At 38.2% G+C, this 20,566-nt stretch overlaps 1 protein-coding gene across 5 annotated transcripts in view; it reads right to left on the bottom strand.

Annotated features, from left to right (window-relative positions):
* LOC126353819 (uncharacterized) overlaps positions 1-19,927 on the bottom strand; it is a 30,071-nt gene extending 10,144 nt beyond the window's left edge. Inside the window, exons 1-3 of one of the 5 annotated variants that reach the window (XM_050002934.1) lie at positions 19,787-19,927; positions 18,790-18,846; positions 17,484-17,652 (exon numbers count right to left, since the gene is read on the bottom strand). In XM_050002934.1, coding sequence (XP_049858891.1) covers positions 17,484-17,652; positions 18,790-18,820 — 200 coding nt within the window. In that variant the 5' untranslated portion in view covers positions 18,821-18,846; positions 19,787-19,927. Of the gene's footprint in view, positions 1-17,483; positions 17,653-18,789; positions 19,358-19,786 lie in introns of those variants that run through there. The other 4 variants (XM_050002935.1, XM_050002937.1, XM_050002933.1 and 1 more) reach the window with 4 other exon arrangements.
* Between the last annotated feature and the right edge of the window lie 639 nt (positions 19,928-20,566).

The raw sequence follows: 20,566 nt of genomic DNA, 5'->3' as shown, positions 1-20,566 counted from the left end.
ATCATTGTCCCGCAGAAAAAGAGTGCCATGATACTGTCACTTGAGATGTAACACATGAAGACACAGGATGTCCATAACATACAGCTGACCTGTCAGTGTCAGAGTTCCCCCAGTCACTACCAACCATGACCTTAAGTCATATCCAGTTGTGCCCACGCTATTATGTAATGAGTAACAACATGGATCCTCTCCAAAACATTGGAAGAAAAGGACCTCTGACCATGTGCCACCATACCCAACGACAATGGTCATTCAGGGTGGTGTGGAGCTGCAGTTCATCGCTGAACACAATGCAATGTCATTCATCGACTGTCCATATTACCTGTTCATGGCACCACTGGTGATAACTGCACCTATGAATGGTATAGTAATTCCTTAGTCCAGCTGCTGATAATTTTAATAATAAATTAATAAATAATGTGGGATGACACAGAATGCTGGAGAGAGTCAATTACTTGTTCTTGGGTGGCAGGCACAGATGTCAAAGGGGTACAATGTGCTCATTGCACAATTCAGAGAACTTTGTGTATGGTACTCATACGTCTTTGATCGAAACCTTAGCGATGAATATATGTGCTGTCACATTCCCATCCAGTCCAACATTGGGTCACTGTCACATCCAAATGCCCCACAAATGTGAATATTGCACAATTCAACCAGCCAACATAATGGAGACCCACAGTCTGAAACTCTGTCAGTGGCTGACTACACCGTCTTACATAAGTATGTGGTATCCATGTGGCCTTGACAGTGATCACTAAAAATCTGATGCTGTTCATGCCCCTTAAATACCCATCCAGGCCTGAAAAAAACACTAAAAATGAACAGCACTAATGAACTGAGAAAGTGTTTCTATCTGTCACAGAGATTTTCAATTCTAATCATTTATATATCTGCTGTTGGTATGCATGCATATGATGTTATATTGGCATCTGATGGTGTCTTCAGGATGCTTGCTTTTTGTCAGGCAGTGTATTTATATAGTTGTAATATATACATTCCCAAATGGCTATAGGAACATATTTTTCACCTCAAGACAATCAATACCAAAACATATCACTTCAGTAATAGTAGTGTATAAATTATCTAAATGTGATGATGATGTTTCGTTTGTGCTCAACCGCACAGTCATCAGCACCCATACAAAGTCCCAATCTTTACACAGTCCAATCTAGCCCTTTTGTGAATGATGATGAAATGATGAGGACAGCACACAGTCCCTGGGCAGAGAAAATTCCCAATCCAGCCAGGAATTGAACCCGGGACCCCATGATCCAGAGGCCACTAGACCGTGAGTTGTGGACTTATCTAAATGTGTAACCTACTGTACAAGTCATGAATTAGTTTGTGGTGGATGTTATGCCAACATAATTTCCACTTTTCCTGTTGGCTCATAGATGATAGAAAGATTTCTTGGTATACCTCCGTAGCAGCTCAGATCTCTCTAATCATGTGAAATGTGTCATGTCCTTTCTTCCCAAAATACGCATATGTTATATCTATTTTGTACGGCTATTGTTGTAGAACACGAGATTTTGGTCAAGGAAAATCTGACTATCTATCCTTCTCCATCATCAATATCTTCTTCTTTTTTCTGTCTCATCAATTCTGTAACATTTACACTGTATTCACACTAACATGATCAAGGTTTCGCATTGGATGGAAGACAGAATACTAGAGACAGAATATTAGTGTGGACTGGATAAGGATGGGAGGAAGAAAATAAATCACTGCTCCATTTAAGGGGCCTCCTTGATATTTAGCATGAAGAATTTAGGGAAAATGGCAAACCTAAATAGCGGTGCCCAGATAAGGATTTTAACACTAATTTCTTACACAGACTGTGTCCTTTAAACAAAAGCTAATTTTTTGCAGTATCTCAGTTTATATCAGTTTATATCAGCTGGAACCTTTCTCACTCACTACACGGATGCTGGATAACTACCGTCAAAGAGTGGGACAAGCCTGAGCAATAACATCTCAACCACCTTGCAGACAACATGGTAACGAGGATCAAAGCACATTGCAATTTTAATGTGTGTTACATACAAACATAATAATGAAAGTATCAATTTGAAATATGAATGGACACAGTGTTGATTAGTTTGCCAAGTCGTGTTTAAATACAGTCAAAATAAACCTATTTTTATCATTTCTCAAATGTATGAACAAAGAGAAATAATAAATCTATGAGACTGTTGAGACTACCTATTTTTAATGGTCCTATTTATATTTAGTTCATCTGGATTCCCACTTTTGTCCTCATTGCTACTAATCAGTAATTTATTTTCACACCTTTATGTTGTATCAAATTGAATAACATTCTTTAGGATTTTTCTGAAAATAATCACTCCTTGTCACCAGCCTTTCACCAAAATATTTTCAATTCTGTTTTCAGTGTATTGTACAAGAAATTATACCTTGTCTGAATTTCACTACTTACCTGCAAATATTTCTTCATTCAGTGAAAATGGTCTTAAAGCCAAGGCACCTACCTGGCAGTTTTACCAAGAAAGGATGGGCAGTGATAAAACAATAGACCCTCATTCAGTACAGCTGTTCAAATACCTGTTCCATCATCCAAATGCAGGTTTTCAGTGATTTTCCTAAACCAGTTAAAGTGAATACTGGGATGGGATATGGGTCACTCATGTTTTCGGCCAGACTCCACTCACAGCTAACAAAGTTAAATTGAGGACTGTGCAGTACTGGAACAGGATATTACAACATATTGCCCAGGTGTACAGTCAATGTTTTGATGATGGGTTCATCTTTCAAGATAATAATGCATAAGTGTACCATGCCCTCCTTACATATCCCTCCAGTAGGCATGAAACAACTGACTGGAATGACGTGAGGTATGTGTTGACATAAACATGATTGAGAATTCTTGGGTTCAATTGAAACTTGTAGTGTGTTATTGCTGGAACCTTTCTCACTCACTACACGGCTGCTGGATAACTACCGTCAAAGAGTGGGACAAGCCTGAGCAATAACATCTCAATCATCTTGCAGACAGCATGGTAACAAGGACCAAAGCACATTGCAATTCATGAGGTGGAGCAACATAGCACACAATGCTACCCAGCAGTAGATTTTGATTTCACAGGTTTGCAAATATGAGCTTTTTTTTATTTCATAGTAAAGTTATTTCTTTTTTTACTATCGTAAGGCTTATTCTTGCAATCCCTACAGACCATCAGTCTAAACCCACAGATGTTCAAATGGTGCAAACTCTTTGAGCAGTTCAGTGGTTCAGTCTCTGTTTCTAACCTCAATTTTGTGATTATCTTACTGAATGTGATTATCTTATATCAGGAAGATTTACTTTCATTTTTACAGAACAATGGGCATTCAATAAAAAGGCAGAGGAATGGGTGAAACATAAAACCAGTTACTTATCATACAACTGCAGACTTATCCTATAAGCCAAATAATTTATAGCAAAGTTTTAAACATGGCTGCTTGGTTCAGTGACTGTTTCCAAATTAAAATTGAAACAAATGAGCCCTCGGTTACTATTATTTTTAGTCTTATTGATCAAATTTCAACACTTCTAAAAGTGCCTTCATCAGAACTAAACAATTAAAATAGCCTATAACATAGTTACAAATTTATAGGAAAAGACATTTTTATATGAAAAGTGTAAGTACTGACTAACAACAAAAGACAGAGGCAGTACTTGCATGCCACATGGCCTGTTGATTATTTTATATGTGAGATGTAAGTACTGGTCAATAAGACTAAAAATAATAGTGATCAAGGGCTCATTTGTTTCAGTTCTAATTTATAGCAGTTAAAGGTCTGATATTCAAATAAAGTTATGAAGAACATTCCGATGGTAACTTATGTTTTACTTTAAGGTGAAAGCTTTTCTGACTACATCAAATTATACGCACTGTATCATCCTCTCTTAGTCAGGCCACTGCAAGTTAAGAGAGTAGGATAAGTTTCAAAAATTGCAGACAAACAAAAGAACACTTTCAGAGAGAGTGTGTATGTGGTATAATGGGAGGCATTCTTTGCAATGCACTTGACAGTGGTTGCTGAGTATGGATGTAGATGTAGAAACTGAAATGATAGGAGTGAAGTGTAAAGATAAAACAGATTTTCAGATCAGTAAAATTGTATTTTTTATCAGCAAACAAGAGCACTGAGTATGAAAATATATGCTAAAATTTAAATTCCAGCTTTTAGTTAATGAGTAGCACATTTTCATTTATCACATGGAAAATTATGAAATGTATTGATATTTAGTTACAACCAATGCTCCACATATTTCTGTAAGCTGGTGGTTTCATTAAGATTTAATAATCACTACACCTCTTCCAGTTTCTTTCTTTCTATTTATGTTGTTAGGACAATTATAATGAAAAGATTAAAAGAACATATGAACATGTGTTTGTGGTATAATTATTCATTGCTGCACACAACAAAATCAGCAAACATTTTTAACATTCTTCCATCTCACAAAATTTGTCTTCCATGTGAATACCTAATTCTTAAACACAGGAAAATGAGCCAGATCTAGTCCATATTCAGAGAAAATATGGAGCTGGAACATTAACCAGCCTGCATGTGTGCATCAGAAGATTTCCTGTGCCATTATCGTTGCTGGGCTGGTTTCCAATTTTTGTCTCAGTGTTGTCAAAAATGGAAATTATAAAATAGACTATTAACAATGGTACTGTAGTCTTCAACACACACCACCTAAATTAAGCTGTTGCAAGATGGACACACCAGAATGTTAAATCTTGCAGGTGAATGATTGGTCATGATATAAGGAATACCATAGGTGAAATGACCAAGAATAAAGGCATCAGAAAACTAACTGCCCTGTAAACCAAACCCAGAAACCAAATCACAGATGGGGTGTGAAAGTGCTATTTTTGTACTAGTGGATAAAGCTCCCATCACAGAAAAAGATTAATATGAGGGTGAATCAAATATAAGTCAGGATTCTTGCTATATGTGCCTTTTTGTAAATGGAGAGCAGTGCGATCTCTGCTCATTATTGCTTTCATTTACAGTGACTGTTCTCTACATCTAGAACATCGTTGTACTGTTTCTTTAGTCAAAATCACAATGTCAGAACAAGAGGTACTGTCATCTGTTGTGCAACACATTATGATTAAATTTCTCACAACAGAGGGCACAAAACTTTCTGAAATTCTGAAAAAATCTTGTGGCACATTTCGGGATCAATACCCTGAGAAAGACTCAAGCATGCACATGGCACAAAAAGTTTTTCCAAGGACAAGAAACAGTGAGAATGCAGCTCACCAAAATTGCCTGATGACCAGCACGACTGAGGAGAATATTCACACAGTTAGCCAGCTTACTGAAGACTAACACCAAATAATAGTTGTTGTAATTGCTATTAAGGTTGTCATAAGCTACAGTGATGCTCAGGCAACTGCCACCAACAACTACAGATATTTGGGAAGTGTCCGCAAGGTGGGTGCCTCATCTCCTTACCACAGTGCACAATCATCATCTTGAGGTGTGAAAACTGCTACCAATATGCTACAAATGTAATGGTGCAAAATGGACAAATCTGCAAATGTGAAAGCCAAAAGCTGTCTCCCCATGGTTCTTGAAACAGTCTTTTTATATTTTAAAGGAGTGCTTTCAACATTAATGTCAAACTGTGAATGCTGCGTACTACTGTCAACCTTGGGACCAAACAAAATTAGCATATCATCAGAAAAGGCGTGCATTTCCAACATGGGATGTGACTGTGCTTCATGACAATGCTTGACCCCACACAGCTGCCCAGATTCAACAAAAAATACAGAAATTGTTCTAGACCACTCTAGAATATCCTCCCTGTAGTTCAGACTTATCACCCTGTGATTCTGGTTTCCTTGGATCACCAAAGGAAATGTCGGAGGACAAAGATTTGACAATTATGGTGTAGTTGAAGTGTCCATGTACAACTGACTGCTGTCACAACCATGTTCATTTTACAAAACAGGACTAAGAAACTGTCCATCTGGTAGTAAAAATGTGTTTCCCATTCAGAAGACTATAGAAAAATAAGTTTGTGTGAATTTTTCTGACGCTTAAATAAACTTAAAAAAATGCTGGTTGACTCACTGTTGTATTTCCTAAATTTCTGAGTACACATACTGATAAGAATTCATCAGACTAAAAAAGTCTATTTCATTTTGACTTTTTATCTTGCAACACAGGTACAGAATTTATTGAATCCTCTGTTGATCTATAAAATAGGTTTGGTTAGCCATTGGTGTCTCACTCATAAAAACACAACATGATTAAGTGAATAAGGAAAGTGCAAAAGGTGGTATGGGTATAAAATGTCGATTTTTTAATGGAAAACTGTTGTTTGGATTTTTCTAATGAATTTTACGCATGTATAATTGATTTTGGATGATTGTAAGTATTGTTAATTTAAGTCCTGCACAAATAATTTCTACAGGTTCCATGAGCACTTGTTAATTACAACAAGATAACTCGTGGGCTGTTTACTTTAGAAGACAGTAATTTCTGTTGATTTATAGTAAACATTCTGCTGCAGAGGTTGGCTATATTGGTTGTTGCAATGTTGCTTCCTGCGGTATAATTCATGATATCATCTATATTTTGTAAGGTACATTACTCCTTTCACTGTGTATATTTGGACTTGTTGTTCATTGAGTTATGTTTCTCTCTACAATATGAGTCCACCAGAGGAAATATTTAAGACGAAAAGGAATAAGGGAAATAGAAGCAGCTGGTGAGTAGTAATGAAGTGAACAGTGAAACCAGTGCCAGTGATATCAGTGTACTAAAAACAATGTTTAATGAAACTGCATGCTGTAATTTGTATGATGGAGAGAGTGTAATTTCTGAAAATGTCTTCAATGAAACGGTTTAGTATCTTGTTCAAGTTGTGAGAATAAGAAAAATTTTTTGATATCTGAAAAATATAAAAGCAATAACTTTTTTGAGACAAACATCAGATATTACTATGGACTGAAATGCATCAGTAAAGGTCCTAGGGCTAGAAAAACGTGTTGTGATCTTATGAACCTGTTATGCCCCTACTTATATTTCAAGATAAATAGCTGCTTTAGGGGACACAGTAAAAGTAATTGCAAAGCATCAATGTAATCTAAAACAGGGGAAGCAGTTGAACATAATGATGGTAATAATGATATTTGCATAGTATTTTATGTATCATAGCAAAAAAGGGGCCATCAAACTAAAAAATTTTCGCAGCTGCCATATGTTCTTGATACCGGGAGGTACTTGATGTTGAAGTGTTGTCATAACATTGCCATGGATGCCCAAAAGTGGGCACTAATAAAGAAAGGAAACAACTGCTTCAACACAACTTTCAGAAAACATATGACGATCCAGTAGAGAGGTATGGACAGTGCCTCAACTGCAAACATCTTTCAGCACTCTCTAGAACAATGTTGGGTTCACTATGCTAAATCCATTAGTGATAGTGATTCCAGTCCCTTCAAATCAATAATTGACAGCAGGCCCTATGAAGACCTAACACTGCAAAAATAGAATGTATCTCTGTCTTTTGCAGAAAAGAATGGGTATCTGACTGCATAAAACCAGCAGAACTTTTCTTGCAAAAAGCTTGACAAAATGGCAAGACTATTAGAAGATGTTTGACTGGGAAAACAATCAGTCACCAAAGTGATAATATGGCCAAGCCATTAGAAAGAATACAAACAACCTGGAAGGAATGTGAAAAGCAGTAGGGCAACATTTTTCCATAAGATGTCAAGAGATAAGAAGCCACTGCACTATTTGTGTCCAACTGAATGGTGTAAATACTGCAAAGCTGGGGCAGCAGGAATGTAATATACCCATCAGAACACCTCCTTGAAGCTGCTGGAGCAGTAATAAAGTGAGTGTATAGAGATCTAGTACATCCAGATGTTCTGAAGAAACTCAAAATGTAAATGAGTCTTTCAATAGTGTTGTATGGACCAATCTGCACAAAAATGTATCTGTGGACTTGAAAACATTGAAGATTTGTGTCAATAATGCTGTGATCACCTTCAGTAATGGAAATACATACAGAATAAAGGTTCTGAAGCAATCTGAAATTAAGTCTGCCCATAATAAAAATGCAGTCCTAGAAGAACTGGACAGACAGTGAGTCTCCAAGAAATAAATTCTGTGGGATCAAAAATACAACAGAAGCAGCAACATTCCTCAAACAGAGAAAGAGACTGCATATGGTTGACCATCAGGAAGATAAAGATTACAAAGCTGGAAAGTTTTAGGCTGTATTTTTATTCAATAGTGAGTTTTCCTTTGTTTCAACTTTCAAGTGCGATTTCTGAAAACTACTTTTTTTGCATATGTTTTCCTATTATCTCAGAAACTACTCAAGCTAAAGCTCTGAATTTTTATCACTTATTGACAATAGTATTATGTTTATGTCGATCTAAAAGGGTATAGATAGCCCACATAGTTTCATTATAAAAAATGTATTTTTTAGTTACATAAATTTTTAAGACCTTCATTAAAAAATTCATATCTTGATTCCTAAGAAAGTTACATCAACAAATGTATAAGATATGACTATATATCCTGGCAAAGTTTTGTTTTATTACCTTGGATAGTTCCTGAGAAGAAGGGCTGTAAATATGTTAAATTTAACATTATCAGGATAGAGCATTTATAATCCCCTTAAGCTCTCAACATAAAAACTGCTTCAATTACACTAAAGTCTTGCGATATACATATGGATTCAGAATCATCTCATCCTCTTCACAATCAATTAGAACCATTCCTTTAGTAATTCAAGATGGTTTGAAGTTGGCACATGTCCTGCCAGATGAAATTGAAGTATTCTCACAAGGTATATATTACATACCTTTCTGTCACAAGGTAATAGATAAAGACTACCAGTGACTGCCTACAAGGCTCAATTTGTGGACCAATATTTTATGACCTGACAAATGAGCCATTGCTTTAACTGCCAGATGGGACTGATGAAGTGAATTGTCTTGTGGCTTACAGTGATGACACCTTGGTTCTCTGGAGACTGCAGATGGAAGTTTGAAGGCAATGGAAGCCACATGTTCTAAAGATGCTGTGTTGGTGCAGGAGCACCAGATTAACAACAGCTTCCAATAAAACTACATACACACTTGTAATACAAGCTAGGGGATCCAAACCTCTCAGGGTGAAATGATGTTCCTAATATAGATTTAAGTGTCAGGAAGTCGTTTCTGAAAGTATTTGTATGGAGTGTAGCCATGTATGGAAGTGAAACATGGACAATAAATAGTTTGGACAAGAAGAGAATAGAAGCTTTCAAAATGTGGTGCTACACAAGAATGTTGAAGATTAGGTGGGAAGATCATGTAACTAATGAGGAGGTATTGAATAGGATTGGGGAGAAGAGAAGTTTGTGGCCCAAATTGACTAGAAGAAGGGATCGATTGGTAGGACATGTCCTGAGGCATCAAGGGATCACACATTTAGCACTGGAGAGCAGTGTGGAGGGTAAAAATCGTAGAGGGAGATCAAGGGATGAATACACTAAGCAGATTCAGAAGGATGTAGGCTGCAGCAGGTACTGGGAGATGAAGAAGCTTGCACAGGATAGAGTAGAATAAAGAGCTGCATCAAACCAGTCTCAGGATTGAAGAGCACAACAATAACATCAACAACAACAATAAAGAATGCTGACACATTCAGGTTACTGAACTTAGTCCCAAACAATATTTCTAATAATTAGCTATACAAGATCAGAGAAGGAATTAGAGGCAGAAATACATGTATAAGAGATGTTAATAAAGAGAGGGGTTGAGTGAGACAGAATATCGCCCACTCCCCCTGTCCATCTGTGTCAGGGTGAAAGTATTCTTAGGGTCTGGTACTGAGACACCTGATTCTTTGGCTGCACACACATTGCCGCCTGATCTGTGCTCTGTAGCAGGCACTACATAGCTTAAAGCAGGTTTTCATTCTCTCTCTCTCTCTCTCTCCTTTTTTCTTTTCTTCCCATCTTTTTCTTTTCTTCCCATCAGTTGCCTGAGTGATTTGATGCAGCCTGTGATGACTTCCTCTCCTGTACTGACCTCTTCATCTCAGAGTAGCAGTTGCACCCAACATCCTCAGTTATTTGTTGGATACATTCAAATCACTTTCTTCTTCAAGAGTTTTTACTCTCTACAGTTACACCTAGTACCATCAACATTATTTCCCGATGTCTTAACACATGTTCGATCAACCTGCCCTTCTTCTTGTCACTGTTCTCAATATTACCCTTTGCTTGCCAACTGTGGAGAACCTATATCAAATGTTCAGTATCCTTCTATAGCACCACATCTCAGACACCTCAGTTCCCTTCTTTTCTGGTTTTCTCACAATCCATAAACTTTCTGTGATAAGCACATGTTTACAGGAGGTGTTCAACATGGTGTCCATTCATGACATAAGGAATGATGCACTGTTTGAAATATACCTGGTTGTTGTCATACTTGCTGGCACACTTTGAAGATACAACCCATTAGTGTTTGCATACTGTTGATTGGCGTGTTGGAGACCAATCTCTTCAAGTGTTTCCATGACAAAGAGTCTCGGGGATTGAGGTATGGAAATGAGCAGGTAAAAGTGTAGTTCCCCCCCCCCCCCCCCCTCTCAACCAATCGAGCAGTCCTGAAGTCAGATGTTTGTGCACATTGTGACAAAAGTATCATCAAGCATGAACCACATTTGTATTCACTGCTACAATGGCACAGCATCCAAGGTAGGCAATACATTTTGAGATAGCCTAAATAATGCACCCCAGTTGACCTTTGTGGTAGCACAAATGGCCCTATTCATCTGTTGCGAAGTACGCCTTCCTGTATGTTGATTGGGAATTGGTGTTGACGACCTCTTTCCTTAATTGCTTGGGGAGTTACATCTGACTATATATGATGGTTATGGAAATTCACAGCACCCTTTCTTGTGAACCCTGCTTCATTGGTAAATAAAATCTTGGATGTGAGTAGTGGATCTGCACCACACTTTTGCAACAGCCATTGACAGAATCACCATCTGCCATGATGATCCTATGGCCTTTGGTTCCGAACACACTGTAGGTGATATGGGTGCAGCAGCTGTTCATAGCATACCCTCAAGATAAGGAAGTGAGACACGCTTTCTGCTGCTGCTAATAATTGCACACTGGTCCCAGGGGTTTCTTCCACCAAACGTAACACATGCTTCTTCATGTTAGGCATGCAGATTGCTGGGCCTTCCCCTGCCAGTCTTCTGAGGTGCAAGGGTACCTGTGTCTCTCAAATGCTGGAAAAGTCTGCTGAACAGGGAACTCTGTGCTGTGTAAATTTTTCTACACAGAGGACATGGGCTCACAGGCTATGTCCATTTGCTACACCACAGCAGAATATCATATCTGTCATTTCACTTGTTGAGTTATAGGCTTCCATTGCTAACAAGTAGTAGAAGAGAGAATATGTAACTGAACTACACCATTTGTACATACAAAAAGTACAATAACATTAAACAAATAAGTGAATTCACGTTTGGAAGAAGGTAAAACACCATGATATGTATCGAGGGTTAACATTACTGTACGATAAGGCACACAAACATGACAGAAACTAGCATAGCCTGCAACATGACTTGAACCACACAACTGACTGCAGATCACCTAACAGTATATACAGTACTGTCAGTAAAACATCATAACACTTTGCTGACACCTTTCACAGTATGCCAACACAACAACTGTGCTAATACAGTATTCACAAACAAGCATCAAGCAGCGCGTCTGATAAACATGTTTATCTCAGAAAGAATGCATTTCTTGACCCATGTTTATTGGACTTACTTTCTTTCTTGTTTCAATGAGTACTACCACTTCTCAAAGTATTCGAATCTTTTTTTTCCTATATATATATATATATATATATATATATATATATATATATATATATATATATATATATATATATATATATATATATATTCTCAGAAATTTTTTTCCTCAAGTTAAGGTTAGGAATGCCCTCTTCGTCTGGGTTAGTCTGCTTTTTATGTTCTTCCTGCCTCATCAATTGTGTGTTATTTTGCTTCCAAGGTAGCAGAATCCATTCACTTCATCTACATCTACCTGTTTTCATAGCTTATCAAGTAGTGTGCAATGCAAATTTCTGCAGCCTCTTGTATAACAAAGCCATAGTAAGCTTTTAATTGAGCAAGCTTTTTTCTGCCTTTGTAATTCAGTGCATAGTCTCTGGGGAAGGACTGACTCTCTTTATGGTAGACATGTTAGGTTCTTGAAACCATGTATGTCACTGATGTTCTTTGGATCATTACTTGGCAGTGCAGATTGTTGAACAATGGATGGAAACCAGTCTGTTCCTATTCATAGCTCAGTGTTTCACACATAGAATGAATTTGGGAATTTGGCATAGATCACTGTATGGCTATAGAAACAGTAGTTTCTTTATTGTGTTCCAACAAATGCATTCAGTTTGGTGTAGATGAACCATGGGTGTGTGGATTTTATTGTTGTTGTGGTCCGCCCCCGGTAGCTGAGTAGTCAGCGCGACAGACTCAATTCTAAGGGCCTCTGTATTTAAAAAAAAAACTGAGTTAATTGATCAACAATGAACCTAAGCAAATGTCTTACGACGTCCGCCCCAAGCGATTGCAACAAACAAAAGCAAACAAAAAATTAGTTTAGAAAAAAAAAAGGGCCCGGGTTTGATTCCCGGCTGGGTCAGAGATTTTCTCCGCTCAGGAACTCGGTGTTGTGTTGTCCTAATCATCATCATTTCATCCTCATCGATACGCAAGTCGCCGAAGTGGTGTCAAATCGAAAGACTTGCACCAGGCGAACAGTCTAACCAACGGGAGGCCCTCGTCACACGACATTATTATTATGTTATTGTTGTTGTTGTTTTTTTGTTTTGGAGCAGAAGGGGGGGGGGGGGGAGGTTGATATTTTACATACAGACACTGCACACAGGCCACACTTTTCAGTTCATCAGGCTGGTGGCAGACAGATATGTAACTGAAACATCATATTATTTCTAATGTTTTACCTGGATGGACACTTGGGAACTACTCATATATGTAAATGTGGCAAAAAAGATATACATCATAAAACCTGCACAGTACATGTAAGGCTACATATTACTGATTTAGATTTCTCCTGTTGTATTCTTTCCTTTTTTAATCTGAACTAAAATGGAGGCCCTGCAGTTTACCTTGGAGGTAAGATCATTTTCTTGTTAGCTACCTACTTAAAACTCCTGCTATTTTGGAAAATCGTGTTTCACCTGTTCCTCTTTGTCAGCATCACTACAAACCATTAGACAAATTATTTTATCAGCTGCTCCCCCCCCCCCCCCCCCCCAAGAAGATATTCACAGTTTTTCACTAGTTTACTGTTTTATTTAATAAGAAATGCTGCATGTTTTCTCGGATTGTACAAGTGCATTCTTGTATTTAAAATGTTCATTAAAAGCAGTTTTTCACTGGTTTACTGTTTAATTTAATAAGAAGTGCTGTATGTTGTCTCGAGTCCTTGGTTACTGAGACTAGTAGGACATGCCCCCCCCCCCCCCCCAGTTCAGATATCCTGGGTACGCCCTTGCTGATATATGCAAGTCCATTCATTCTTTCCAAGTGAGTAATGTAAGTCCAGTGTGCTAATGACCTTGCCTTCTTGCCTGGTATGGAACATAAGTGTTGATGACTACAATGAGAAAAACACACCATCTTAATGGATTGATTCTAAAGCCAGTGGCAAAGGGAAGAGTATAAGGTTTAACTCTTTTGCTGTTATGGGACATGAACCAGGATGATGATAAACAGAAGACAGTGTGCATGAATTTAATATTTTGCTACACAGTATTTGTTGAGGAAGAGTGCCACTTAACAACTTATCTGTTGAGAGCAAGTAAACATCAACATATAAACGATTTTGCACAGAGTCTACATTAGAGGCATTTGAAAGTAGAGGATCAAACATTGGCACTCTGACAAGGCCAATTGCCCAGCAAAAAGACTCTCACACATAACACAACATGTGGCAATTATAGAATGCAACAGTGAAGAAGTATATATTTTCTCCACAAACATGTCATCTCTGGTGTAGTGTTAACAATGCTGAACTTTTCATTATATTCCTAAATCATTAAAGTATGTAAGTGATATAAAATACCCAGAAGAACTTTGTTCATTGGTTTCTTATTGGATGACAGTGCTTTGGTGTGGAGCACAGATAGAGTTTATCTTCCACATCAGTTCTCTCGAGATGGTACACATGTCACGTACTCTGTTGATTGTCGAGGAATGCACCGGACGACATTTGAAAAACTGAGAGCTTAACAATGGAAGGCAGGATAATATGCAAAGCAGAGATTACTGCTAAAACATAATGCATGAATTAATAAGAGTCAAATGTTAAGTGCATTGTATGTAACAGAGGTGCGAAAGGGACGGCAAAAATTTGACAGGTCAGAAAATGAATGATATAGAAAACTAAAATGGAGTGAAGGAAGGAGTATTTACCATAAAGGAAGGAAGGAGTAGCTACATAAATTAAGTCCAGGTGGGTGGCGAGAACCAGGGACCTGTTGTAGCACTAGTTCCCACCTGTGGAGTTCTGAGAAATTGGTGTCTGGGGGAAGAATCCAGATGGTGAAACAGGCACTGAGACCTTGATTGTCACATTGTAGAGCATGCTATGCAATAGGAAATTATGTTTTTCTGGTATACACCCCATTCATACTAACTGATAACTTGGTGGTAATCATGCTGATGTAAAAGGCCAAACAGTGTTTACGTAACAGCTGGTATATGATGAGTCATTTCACAGGTGTCTCTTACTTTTATAGTTGTTTATTAGTTGGTTTAATGTGGACAGAAGAGTGTAGCTGGCCTTCAGTGAGGATGAAATAAGCATCAAGGAAAATGGCAAGGGATTTGGAATAGGACTATATGAAATTTAGCTGTGAGAAGGTATTTAGAGATTCCAGGAATTTTAACAGGTCAGCCTCACTATGAGTCCAAATGGCAAAGATGCCCCCAATGTATATAAAACAAACCAGGGGCTGAAAGATTATGGATCCCAGGAAAGTCCCATCCAAGCAACCCATGAAAAGTTTAATACAGGAAGGAGCCATGCTGGTTCCCATGGCCATACCCCTGACCTGTTTGTATGTCTGCCCCTCAAAGGTGAAGTAGTTGTTGGTAAGTATAAAGCCGATTAAGGTGAGCAGGAAGGATATTACAGGTGTGGAATCAGATGGGCACTGACTTAGGAAACATTTAGTAGCACACAGACCATGTATGTGATGGATGTTCCTAAAGCTCTCCATTCCTTTGTCTTCATCCCTATTGCTTCCCCTTCAAGCGTTCTGCCAAAAGAATGAGCCACTGGCTCCGAAAGCTCGCATCAGTAAAACCTTTTCTTATGTGAGTGTTGTCCTGCCATCGCTTGGTGAGTAGATTTTTTATCTATCCAGTTACATTATATTGTCAAAAATTGATTATTTTCATTGTTTTATTTAACAATTCATCACACATACCTGTCTCTCTAATTCTTATTGTGAGAAAGAGCCTCTAAGGATTTGGCATATATATTAAAAGGCAGAAACTGCCACCGCAGGCCACTTCTGTAAAATATACTAATGAAAGTTTTGTCTCATATTTACATCCTCTGGTCAAAATATTCTGACAAATTATAGAAAGTGCAGCTAGTAAGTTATTATTTTGTTTTGTTTTTGCTATCAGAGGATTTTCAGTTTCATGTCTCATGTTTATCAGCAACGATTTATAAACTCAAGTACCTGAATATATAACTCCATCTCAAACTGTGATGGAGATGTGTAGCCCAGATGGAAATTGTTTTTACTTTGAGAATTACGGTTTCACAGTTAAGCCTAAATACACTATTATTATTAGGCCTACCTATAAATACCACCAGGGAGAAAATATACGAGTGTACGGATCCCAAGGTACCTCAATAGGCTTCTGCAATGTGTTCGATCATCAGTGGTACATAATATTCTTACAGCACAATTCATAGAAAAGAAAATACTTTTTTTGATCTTAGCTGCATTATCTCATCAGACTAAGCCATACAATTGCATTAAGTGGAACAGTGATCTGCATAATATTGATGTAGATGTGAAATGCTTTAAACCCCACCTGCAGATCAACACAGTGAGAGAAATTTCTAAGTTAACAAAAGGCAGAATTTTCGATCAACTTATCCACGAAATAGTGCCACCTTTTTAAGTGTCCACTTACTAATCCTAGAATTCAAAAGTAGATGAAGCCCAGCTTTTACTTGCTCAGTGTGTGGGCTACTAAAAACAGGCACCCATGACCCTTTGCAGTCAATGAGATTTTCAGTACAGGAATGCTCACCATAAGTTGTATGTAATGTTGCTTTCAATTTCATCATTACACTCAGTGTAGAAGGAAGAATAATCAAAGTTAGATTACTTCACTGTTTTTATTTTAGAATTTCTTTGCCCCCGCCCCCACAAAAAATAAATTGCAGATGAATAATTAAGCAACTCATCATCTCATTTGTATTATCTTACAGGTGTGGTAACAACTGTGAACCAAGCAGTAGCTGTCCTGGATATCTACGGATTTACTGGTATCTTTGAATCACTGAAGATGGTTTACAGATGAGAATTTATATCATATCTCAAAAACATTAGTGTGTTTCGAAATTAACATTTGTTGATTCACACAAAACTAGACTGCAGGAGAATTTAATAAATTTATGTATTTGCATGTCCAAAAATATAAATAATGTTTCTGTAGTAATGGCTACTAATCGTCTCCACTGACTAGACTGTTTTGCGTTAACATCACATGTTAATGGGATGGATGCCCCAAAGAAGTTGCAAATTTTTACTTGATTCTACACTCTCCCATGAAGACACATATTGTCTATCTAGTTAACCAATCTATCTAGTTAAACGATTTCCTAACTATCCCTTTTTCTCTGTTACATCTAGTGTGCAATTTTTGCCACCTTAGCTAGTACTCCTTTTCTACACCTTTCACATAATGAGAATTTCAATATTTTTGAAGGTACACTTTTGTTCGTGGGTATTTAAATGTTTTGTGGTAATTGGCAGCAGGTAGACTTTTTCAGTTTCTTAAAGGTGTTCACATTCCTACAGTTTTAAAGTTATTCTGCTGTGCAGTATAAATTTGTTGTTATTTTAGTAGGGCTGCATACCCTCAGGATTTTATAATTTTTATAAAAACACATCGATTCATCTAGGCTCACAAAAGAAATAGCAAGAATAGCACAGCCCTGGAATGACTGCAACTCTGCTTGTGCTTGAATCACTACATGTCATAGTTCTGAGAAACACTGAATCTGGTACTCCCACATAAATAACAACTGTGAGGCTTTTTAACATGTTAATACTATGGTATTTTAATGCACTAAAAATATACATAAAACAGCATAACAAGAACAGTAAAGTATTTCTTGGAGTAACTACCTGTCAGCTGCACTGGGCTCTTGAGACGAGGATCTGCTGGGCGGTGAAACTGGAGCGGCCTTGTCACAGGGCTCTTCTTTCACAGTCATAGCAATTTCTGCAGAAGTGTTCAAAGACAGGTCGTTATCCAGTGACTTACTATTGCTGATGTCCTCTGTTTGCATAATTTCTGTGTGCACAGATGTCAAAGGGGTTAAGATTGTCTTTAAGTTTGGTATAACTTATACAGAGATAATTTAAGTGTTTGTGGTTGTTATTTTTTGAGTACACCTTTAAATTGTGTCAAGAGATGAAAATGTAAGAAATGAAATACTGACTGTAGATAATTCAGCAACATTTTTAGAATAAATCACCACATGTATGTACACAAATTACAAGACAGGATGTTTAATTAAGTACAAGAGAATCATGAGGGCATAATGTGGACAATCACTAACGTCAGAGTGATAAGTCTGATGCCATTGATTATGTAATTCCCTGAATGGCAATCGAAAACAATTGCAACTCTGATGCACAGGCCTCCTAAATGTAAAAAAAAAAAAAAAAAAAAAAAAAAAAAAAAAAAAAAAAAAAAAAAAAAAAAAAAAAGTAATTGCAATTATGTTGCACAAGGGCCCTCTCTATTCGTCAGATGCATGGGCCATGCAGTAAACAAGGGAACTCCGAATTCTATCGAAATAATTTAAAGGGCATGACAGCAGTTTCATGATTGTAGCTAATATGTTTACTAACATGTATTTTATACATTTACAACTCTAGTTCCACAATAAATCTACTTCAACAGTGTCATGATACTATTTGCGGAATTTAATTATTTGTCTGAAGAGAAACGCGAAGAATATTTTGGTATTTCTAAATGAATGAATTAGACGGTGTTGAAATTTATCTGAAAATAATTATTTTATTGCTTACAACGGTACTTAATTTATACATCCTGTTCCATTGGTAAGTCTATCGCCAATTTCAAGAAACAATAAAAAAATTAAGACTCAAATTTAAACTAAAAAAATCCGACACAGGAGTAAATTATCAAATGATTTATTAGATTTCAAAATTACAATTACATTCTCAAATCTGGGAAAGCAGATGAAGTTAGCCCAGCACTACTTCACACAACACAAAACATCAAGTATTAGAAATAAATATATAAAACGTAATGCAGCTAAATTAAAAAATCAAATATCGTATTAGGAATTCCAGTGTATTATTGTGTTATTATTATACTGTATTAATTGTTTGTTAAGCCAGGTTAAATAATGAAAGGAAAAATACACCAAGGCAAATCACGCAATATTTGATGATCTACCTGCAACAGGGAAGCTTTGTTCCGGCAACATTAATGAACTTGTTTGTTGTCATTAACCTAATAACGAAAACAAAAATTTATTTGCACTCGTATTTCTGATACAACGTTCAAACAACTGAAAACGAAAAACAGAGGTTTGAAATAAAACATAAGAGACATCTCAAGACAGAAAGGTTTCAGGAACACATTGAGTTCTTCACAGAACGCAACATTTCCGCTTATGAACCTATTTCGAATTTCTCGAGCCACAAAAACACAGCTTACACCGGAGCTCGGCCGCGTTGCACTTTTCGCACTCGCCCGAGCGGATGCGTTCCCGGTACACACGCACGAAAGCCCCCCTACATGGCACACGCTATGCTAAAATTAAGCATTTTCAGAGTAGTAAGTTTACACCTTCTCAATTTGGCGCCCGGCGACGAAATTCGAGATTGGTCCATATTCGGTATAGGGTCGTGCCGGAGTGTAGCGGTCGACTATACAGTGGCGTATGGGGATACGGGCACATCCCGCTCCTGCTTTCTAAAATTAAACTGTAACGTAACAGACTCCCAAGCCCGAAAATGCCCAAGCTAGTGTGCGCACGACCAAGGAGAGCAAGTGCGCCACTGTCTTTCCGCTTCGCACAATGCAAAGTTAAGTTTTCATGTTAATTGCATTACCCCAGCAAAATATCGATGTTTATCGTATTGACAGCACATTATAAGACACGGTGTCGTAATTACATTTATGAAATACTATTAATAGTTTGTTTGGCGGTTACATGTATGAATATATTTCGTCCTCATCGCGTATTAATCTATCAACGTTGTTTTTACCCATATAGGTATCGATGTTACGCTGTCGTTCATTGTTGGTAAACAGCCTCGACTGTATAGCTGCAGCATGACTCAACGGAGTCATGTCGTTTTCGCCTCGTGATAAAATATGTTTAAATAACCGAGTGTCACTGCATAGACCATTGTCTTCCTGTATTAGGTATGTGCTATAATCTTACCTTTCTGATTACATCCATATTATCCAACTGTGGCGCTCGTTTGTCGCACACGAATGAGCACAGCAGCGCCGCCGCACAGTGCCGCTTGGAAACTCGGTGTGAGCTGAAGGCCGCTTCGGCGACGCAAGCCAAGGGTGGAGTCGCCAGATGCCGCACGCGGGCAAGCGCGCTCTGCGGGGGCTGGGCGACTAGGAAAAGGGGGGGGGGGGGGGCGTCGAGGGGGTGGGGGGGAGGGAGAGCGCACATTTTACCATGTGTGGGCGACGCGACGGGGAAGCGGCTGCCGCGGAATGCCATTCACGAGGCGCGCTGTCGGGTTGGCTGTCATTGCACCATGTTCCCGAATCCGTGGCTACACAAGCGACGTGCAAATCTCTGCGGCGTTGTTTTCTGTCTCGCAGCTGCTGTTAACTGAAGTCCGATGTCAAGTAGTTGTCACTCGACAGCGAAGTGCTGCAATGCACTCATCACTAATACACCAATGGGAGCCTGGTGCCGGCCGTTGGGGCTGAGCGGTTCTAGGCGCTTCAGTCCGGAACCGCGCTGCTGCTACGGTCGCAGGTTCGAATCCTGCCTCGGGCATGGATGTGTGTGATGTCCTTAGGTTAGTTAGGTTTAAGTAGTTTCTAAGTCTAGGGGACTGATGACCTCAGATGTTAAGTCCCATGGCGCTTAGAGCCATTTGGAGCCTGGTGTTGTCGGTTCCCAACTAGGGACGGGAAAAACCGGCCGGTTAAAACCGGTACCGTTATTTTAGTTCCGAATAACCGGAATTTTCGG

The sequence above is a fragment of the Schistocerca gregaria genome, chromosome 3 (assembly GCF_023897955.1).
Source record: "Schistocerca gregaria isolate iqSchGreg1 chromosome 3, iqSchGreg1.2, whole genome shotgun sequence".
Taxonomy (NCBI): domain Eukaryota; kingdom Metazoa; phylum Arthropoda; class Insecta; order Orthoptera; family Acrididae; genus Schistocerca; species Schistocerca gregaria.
Note: the sequence above shows the minus strand (reverse complement) of the source record. Positions and strands in the feature narration are given on the sequence as shown.